At 43.4% G+C, this 8,583-nt stretch overlaps 1 protein-coding gene across 2 annotated transcripts in view; it reads left to right on the top strand.

Moving 5' to 3' along the window:
• Positions 1 to 3,159: 3,159 nt before the first annotated feature.
• TJP1 (tight junction protein 1) overlaps positions 3,160 to 8,583 on the top strand; it is a 154,389-nt gene continuing 148,965 nt past the window's right edge. For both annotated transcript variants that reach the window (XM_054388068.1, XM_054388067.1), the window contains exon 1: positions 3,160 to 3,326. In XM_054388068.1, the coding sequence (XP_054244043.1) occupies positions 3,160 to 3,326 (167 nt within the window). The remainder of the gene's footprint in view (positions 3,327 to 8,583) is intronic.

Here is an 8,583-nt window from a genome sequence, read left to right as displayed (position 1 = left end):
GTTGCACCCCATTGCCAGCATTCCACTTAGAAACATCAAGGAAAGGGCCAAGATTAAATAACATGCACTGAATTCAAGTCCACTTTCTCAGAGTGCCTCCATCTATCTTCTAGGTACATCATTGTTCTAGTACAGATAAACATACGTCAAGTTTGTGCCAACCACATGTCTGTTCAAGTGCAGAAGTCACACATAATATTGTAACTTGTTACAGCATGAAAGAGCAGTCTGTTCTTCTGAGACATTGGAAGGTCATCCTGGGGACAGGCTTTGGAAGACGCAGGGGCATCACAGACTATAAACAGATAGATCACAGAGCTTGTTCTGAGGTAAAGTCTACAGTTAAGTTGCCTAGGCAAAAAAACATAAGGAATTACTATGGTTTTGCTTGGTTTTGTACTGAAAAAAAACCTATGAAACAACTAGATAAACCCAAAGTAATCTAACAGTAATTAAACTGTTTTTTAAAACGTACACTAGGTTAAAAAAAAAATCTAATAATCTTTCAGTTTTCTGTAGAGAAGGAGAATCTATCCTGTAAGACAGAATGAGTTTGCACTGAGAACACCAAATAGGATCAGACTGCTTCTCTTGCAGGGATATCTACTGCATAAATTTTGGCCTTAGCTTAGCTTCTTCCTGCTTCATCAGTTTTTAAAATAAACTTTGCTTTCCCTGTATTCTCAGATTGTTTTATCTATGAAATGTCTATCACTACAACCAGATCAAGATCAGATTTTTCTTTTCAGAATTTCTATGTAAGAATAACATCTATTTTTCTAATTGACAGATGTAACATTCAAAGTGAAATGTGACATTCAGACTAATACAGTCACATCATTCTTTTAGCCAGCATTTCCTACCATTTCAAGATGTAAATGATTTTCTTAATAGGATTACACAAGTGTAAATGAGTATGTCAACTGCAATATATCTAGCACTCTACTAATGATGGTGAGAATAAAAATCAGCCCACACTTGCTTATAACATGCATGGGCAACAAGAGGGTTTTTAGACACCTGTGATGACAAGATACAAATAAGGAGAAAGCAATGTATTGGTTCAACAGTTTTTGCTTTTAAGGCAAAGTAAGATCTGTACATATTGTCAAACTGTTTTGATGTTGTCTACAGAAGATAATAGACTTTTCAGTTACTATACTACTAGCATTGTTTAATTCCTCCTCCCTCACCTTTGTAATAATTTCAAGTTAGCCACCCCTCATTGCTTTTAATACTCGATTTCCCAAAACCAAAGAACTCATTAACAGTATCTTGAGGGCAAACTTATACTGGACATTGAGTATCCATCTGAATTTTTAAAATAATTCATGAGACAGAATTTCAGGACACTTGTACACATTCAGAGTTCTTGGCTGCAAATGCAAAAAAAAAAAAATCCATCTCATTAACTACAGTAATACAACTACTGTGCTTCTACTTAAAGTCTTTGGTCTTGTAAGTAATATATGTATATTCTCTGCTTCCTGTGAATGACAGGCCTAGGCAGAATGCAGCCTACTACATTCTTGAGGTGCATATTACACACACAAAAAAGAAGAAAAATAATCACTGAAATGCTCACCTATGCACCACAAAGCAACAATACTGTTCACATTATTCTTCCTGTCTGACAGTGCCACTTTAGGACCTTAATTCTGGGAATGCGTTACAATTCATACTATTTATATTGTAGTATCTTAACGAAAAGTTGTCACTTTGGCATGGAATTGTTCATATCTGCATTCATCAAAATATCTACGTTCTTAAAAAAGGTATCTCTAGCCAAAGTATTTCCCACTGCTCTTGATCAACGTGTCAGCATTCCCTTCAGGAATGTCTGCTGAGGAGGGTCTCTGATTGTATTGTACCATGTTTTATAGTAAGTTCCAAAAGCACTTGCCAAACACCACTGTCTTCTGTACCTCTGGACAGAGCTTGAGGAAGGCACAAGGCAGACTGACGTTTCAATGGTAACTGTGTCACATCTCAGGCCACAGTTACGCATTCAGCTGTTTTTGCTGAAGTAGGTGGGCACCCCTCATGTCTGAGGAGGGGGTGCCGCCGCGGGAGCTGCCCTCCAACAGCCTTTCCTTAGAGAGGCTTGGCGGGAAGCGCTGGTTGTGCAGCAGTGCTGTCCCGCCGGCCCGCCCTCCCGCCTCCGCATCCCATCTCACCCTCACCTTCACCTTTACCCTCAACTCACCCTCACCTTAACTGACCCTCCCCTTCGCCCTCATCGCCTCCACAGGGCCTCCTCGTCAGGCGGGGAGGCGTTTGCCTCCGCTGGTCGGTTACCGCTAACCCACAACCGACATTGGCGATGGTGGGGCTTGGGGGAGACGATTAAAATATCATGGGGCTATTCTAGGCACTAATGGGATTAGCGGGGAGGATAGCGAAACAGCGGGGAGAGGGTACCTCTGCGCGGCAGCCGGGCTGCGACATGGCGCCCCTCTGATGGCGGGAGGGCAGAGCAGCAGCTACGCCACATGGGCGGGGGCGGGATACCCCAGGTAACTGGGCTGGGGAGCAAGGCGGGGGCGCCCCGGTAGCGGGCAGGAATGACTAGGAAAGCCCGTTTACCCAGGGGGAAATGGGAGGAGCGGCCCCACCGGCGGCCCGGCCTGTGGGGCGAGGGGGCAGAGAGGGCGGCCGAAGCCCCACAGAGGGCCTAGCGAGGGCAGGAGGCGGCAGCCAGGAGAAAGACAGCCCAGGTGAGGAGGAGGCAGCGGGCGCAGGTGCGGACAGCGCGGCAAGGGGCGGAGGAGGGGCAGCCCCGCAGCAAGTTGAAGGCACGGCGGGGGAGAGGGAAGGCGCAGTAGCGAGTAGGGGGGTTGAGCGCGAGGTGTAGAGGGCTGAGAAAAAGGGAGTGCGACAGCGGGAGGAGGAGGAGAGGAGCATGGGCCCAGGGGAGGGCAGAGCGCGGGAGCGCGGTGGGAGGCGGAGGAGAGCGTCAGCTGGAGCAGGGATAGCGGGAGCGCGGCGGGAGGTGGAGGAGGAGAGCGTCAGCTGGGGGCAGAGATAGAGGGAGTGCGGCAGGAGGAGGAGGAGAGCGTGAGCCGGGGGGGGCAGAGAGAGGGAGCGCGGCAGGAGGAGGAGGGGAAGAAGCGCGACGCAGGGACGGCAGATGCCTGGAAATAAAAATTTGATGATTGCATGCAGCGGCTGGAGAGACTCTGTCGGTGGCGGCGGCGGGGACGAGGCAGGGACAGGGGGGGCGACGGCAAAATGAAGTATCAGAAATACCTGACTGTCTTGCAGATGGCCATAGGGGTGACCGCCTCCAACAGGGGCAGTCTGATGCCCTTAAAGAGGAAGCTGTGGTGAGTAGGCACAAACGGGGCTGGCGGCACTGCGGCCGGGCCGGGTCGGGTCGAGCCGGGCTGGGGGTGCTCTGCCTGGCCAGGCGCGGGCCGCGGCGGGACGGGCGGGCGTGGGGGGTGTCCCCTCGGACGTGAGGGCCGCCTGAGGGGTGCCGAACCGGTCCGGGCGCCGAGCGAGAGCAGGCCTGCGGCTCCCGGCGGGCATCTCTGGGGCGGAAAGTTCCCGGCGATTCACCGCCAGTCTTGTGGAAAGCGCCGGGAGGCGGCGGCGGTGCGGTGCTGCCGGAGGAGCTGTCCGCGCCGCGCCCGCTCGCCAGCCCTGGGGCCCGCCGGAGGACACTCTGGGCTCGGCTCTCTCCGTGGCTGGCGGCATGGTTCCCACTCCTAACGACTCACGGGTGCTACCGTACGCTGTCAGGGAGACCCACAGTCGGACGCACGGCAATGGCAGCTTCATAAAAGGGCAAGAAAGTAGCTCAAACAGCGTCTGCCGCTTGCGGAGGCCAAATATTGCCTCCGACTGTAGCGCATTCTCTTCCCCGCCCCGATTTGTGCAGAAAGCTGGCCTCTGAATTCCTCCACCCTGCTTCTGCTGACAGGTGTATTGGAAAAACGGAAAAGAGCGATACAAGTCTGATAGCTTAGTGAGGGATGGAGGTAGCACTATTCATATATGATAATTTTTATTTGAAGCCTGCTTTTCCCCTGACTTATTTTCAGTGTTGTTGTGCTGGGTGATGTGTGCTGAACTGATTTTTCTGGATGAATCAACAATATGTTATGAAAAATGTATTAAAGTATAATGGTGTAATGTGGGTGAGTAGGGCACTGACAAGCATATGGCACTGCAATACCCAGTCATTCATGGACTCGTATGAGCCCACGGTTAGCTTGATTGAAGCAGTGTATTGTCATTGGGACAAATTATAAGGAGAAAATCTGCAGACCTGTAAATTAACATTTTTCTGGGAGGAATATATCAAGAACAAATTTATATACTGAAAATTTCATATCTATAAAAGATTGGGAATAATGCTTAGTTGGTAATGGTCACACAATTTTCTTTCACTGTACCTAGATGTTCCTGCTGAGTAAAAGTCAAGTGTCACAGAAGGCATGATAGGTCATTTTATTTAAAAATAGGTAGTTCATGAATAGGGATATTTTAATGTCAGCAGTTGTAACAAAATTAGGCCTTACATGAATTGTAGGCTGCGTTTTTTAACATTTTCCCATGTTTTCAACTGGCTTAGACAGTGGCAAGGAAATACATTGCTTGAAGGAATATCATGTGGAACTAGTAAGCTTTCTGTCATTAGTTCCAAATCTTACCATTCAGAACACAGTCTGGCAAATCTCTTCATCCTAACTGTAATGTAAAAAAAAAAATCAAATGTAGTCTTAGACAAAAATATGTTGACATACAAATAAATTGTAATACATTTTATTGTAGGTTTTATAATGTATTCAATGGGTTGATGTTGGTTATGTAAGTTACATGAAGTGTGCTATACCTATTTAATTCTCCCCCAAATGCCACTTCTGTCTGTGTGCAGCAGTGTATAAATGGTGTGCTACTTCTTTTAAGACATTTAATTAAGGGTAATATAATGAAAACAGCCACATTTTCTGTTTCTCCTTGGAAATGCTGGTATGTGAAGTTACCTATATTTGCATACTTTAAAAGTAGGTCCAAAAGGACCCGATTCAACTCTTACTTTATGTCTTCAGTTGGAGTTAGATCAGCTATACATTGCTTGCTTTCACGGTGTGATTCGGTGCTTTTTGAGGGATATCAAAACAGCATAGTGCATCCCCACTAATACTGTAAGCATGACATTTCATAACATTTATAACTTGACATCATGCTGCTGCAGTACAATGCTGTGTGAAGATTATTTTTACTAAGATTGTTAAGAAAAAAATAATAAAAATTAATTTAGATGTATGAATTAAGCACTTGAAATCACATATTTGGGGTATTCTTATTAATTGGCAACACGATACATAGTCATATTTCCTTTGAGACCTTTGATAGCATTAAGCATTATTTGTATGGGCAGAATGTGTGTTTATGGATGAAATACTGCTTTCTGATTGTAAAAGGTATTTTGTAATTTAAAAAAATTATTTGTACATCGTCTGTATCAAATAATGCATTAAGAAAATCTGAAAATTAGAGGAGTATGTTGCTGCTACTAAAATAATGCAAAATTTTCCAGTGTATAAACCAAACATGTATTCCAGTACTGTATCACTGCATATTTCATAACTACTTAAAGAAAATATGCAAATAATGTCAGTTTATAATCAGAGGATGCTTTTTTTTAATTTACTTAAACTTTCAACAATTTATATAAATGAGATTCATAAACTCATTGATGTATTGATACATGTTGTAAGTGGAAGCGAAGACATAATTTAATAAAAAAGGGTTAAAATACTCATCCTTTTGTGGTGGAGATAATCCACCTGAATCCTACTGAAAGAAAATGAAAAAGGTAACAACGTTTTATTTCTTTATAGAGCATCTGTCACTCCAGTTTTCGCCTACCCCCCCTAAAATATAAGTCCTATTCTGTGATGCATGAAGGCAGAGCAACAAATGAAAAAAAAAAGATGGACTCCTCTCTCTCATGGTGGTTTAAGAATAAATTGTTATAAACTAGCTGGAAATTAAACAGACAATTGGACAAAGAGAAAGAAGCTGTGCCACAAACTTGCAGGGGGAAGTGGTGGAGGCAGAGACTTGCTTGTACTTAATGAGCAGCTTGGTTGTTTTATGATGAGTTTTACTTGGGGCAGTAGAGTTTTTGACTTGGTGATGCAGGAAGTTGCTGGGATCCTGAGCTGCTTATTCAGACCCTTTCCTGTGTTTTTGCAGCGTTGTAATCTGATATGTAGGACCCTAAATGAGACAAGTAGGATGTTTTGAATCATCTGCTGTGGGGGACAGTATTTGGATACAAACCCCATCATCATAATACTAGTAGTACAAGAAGAGCGCAGCAGGGACTAGCATTTGCTAAGGTGTTCAAGAAAAACTGACTACTGAACTGGGAACAGTAGTGGACATAAATATGTACTGAAATCCCAATATGAACCTGAATGCTTTTACAATAGGGAAATAGGAAATCATAATATTAAGGGGAACTGCACAAGTAGACCATATTTTCTTGACACACTGAATATTATGTTGCTGCACTGTAACAAGAAGCAGGCAAACAAACAAAAAAGGAAGAGGATATCCTAGCAACTCTTGTATTTCTCCTTGCTAATATTCCCTGCTGTTTCTTAAAGCATTTGTCTTTATGTTGAAAGGCTGACTCTGCTTTGGCTTACTCCCTCTGTGTTCCCTTTGGAAATAAGACAAAAACCTCTGTTAGTTTTAAGTGTTCAGTGTGGGGAATGTTAGTGAAATGGCTGAGGCTATTCCATATTTGGATTTCCTGCACCTTTTAAGAATGAGGCAATCTAGGCTGCAGGAAAGAAGGCAGATACAACGCACTACAGAGTTTGTATTTTGATAGGCTCAAATTCTCCTGTTCGGTGCTATTGTTGAATGTGATATAGAAGCCTGGATGTTAAGTTACAGCTTCTTGTAAGATACTGCACAGGGACATTTATTTTCAAGCATGGGATTAAATTTACTTGAAATCATTGAGGGGTAACTGGCGGTTCTGGAATTAAGCACTCATCTAAAGCTTCGTTGACTCGGAGTCTTTGTGTTCATTCTGGAGCTTGGATGTAGAAGTCCAGGCTTACAGTGAAGGATGCCTGTTTTATCATTAGGGCCATCCCTAGGGAGAAAAGTGACATTGTTTGTTTATGTTCTAAGTAGAGTCATATTTAGTATAATCAAATAATGGCAAATGTCACTTTAGTACAGGAGAGAGAAAGTATCTCTGCAGAACGATGTGGAAAAATACAGATCACCAGAATGGATGCTTTCCACTTTTGATTACTGGTTCCTACTAATATTTGTTTGAAATGGGGATAGCAATTTCAGTTTAGCCCATTGTAAGGATTTATTAATGTTGCAAATTAATTTTTTTGTTTCCAAGGAAGACAGGACACCAAACTGAAGATATTTGCAGAGGCACACAAGAATTTAGCATAGCAGCTGACTACTCAATGTTACTAGTCATTGTTTAAAAATGTGCCTTTCCCTGCCCATTAATATTGAGCAACTACAACTCTTAGGTCAGAGTAAGTTTCAGCTTTTCCCCTCCTTGTGTTTGAGTCTATAGGTATATCGATCACTCGCATTCAGCTGAGTCCAGCTGATGTCCTCACTTTCTGTACTATTGAGGAAACCTGTCTTCTAATGGGAGGACATAGAATTGTGGATATTTTACATACCTCTCGACTGAGATCTGTGTAACCTCTAGAGGAAGGAGTTTGACTTACGTGTTGTGAAACTACTTATAATTTGCTAGAAGTACCTAGCTGTTTTTTTTTAATAAGAAGGGCAGACAACTTGCAGTGTGTGAGAACTATAATAGTTCTGTCATCATTGTAATTCTTGTTAAGGCTATGTAGTTGTCAAAAACTTGTCCTCTGCATTAATTGTAATGTTAACACTATAATAGGAAAAAAATACAGAAAATGTGTCATTTCAAGACCTTTTATCAAACATTCTGATGTTACCTTTTATAAAATTGTTCAGAAGTCATCACTAAACAAGAAAAGGTTGACTTTTTTTTTATAAGTTCTTAGGAGCTCTGTTCAGTTTAACTGGTCTGTCTAGAAAACAGCATGACATTGGTCATTTCAGACAAAATTTAACTACAGAAAAAGGTAACATTGAAGATGATTATATATAGTAGGAGTAGAATATAAATATAGTGTTTTTAAATTAAAACCTCAGGCTACATATAGAATCATAGAATCAGTCAGGGTTGGAAGGGACCACAAGGATCATCTAGTTCCAACCCCCCTGCCATGGGCAGGGACACCTCACACTAGATCGGGCTGGCCAGAGCCTCATCCAGCCTGGCCTTAAACACCTCCAGGGATGGGGCCCCAACCACCTCCCTGGACAACCCATTCCAGGGTCTCACCACTCTCATGGGGAAGAACTTCTTCCTCACTTCCAGCCTGAATCTCCCCACTTCCAGCTTTATTCCATTACCCCTAGTCCTATCACTACCTGATAGCCTAAAAAGTCCCTCCCCAGCTTTCTTGTAGGCCCCCCTCAGATATTGAAAGGCCACAATAAGGTCACCTCAGAGCTTTCTCTTCTCCAGACTAAACA

Source organism: Indicator indicator, chromosome 16, assembly GCF_027791375.1.
Source record: "Indicator indicator isolate 239-I01 chromosome 16, UM_Iind_1.1, whole genome shotgun sequence".
Taxonomy (NCBI): domain Eukaryota; kingdom Metazoa; phylum Chordata; class Aves; order Piciformes; family Indicatoridae; genus Indicator; species Indicator indicator.
This window is presented reverse-complemented; position numbering and strand designations above follow the sequence as displayed.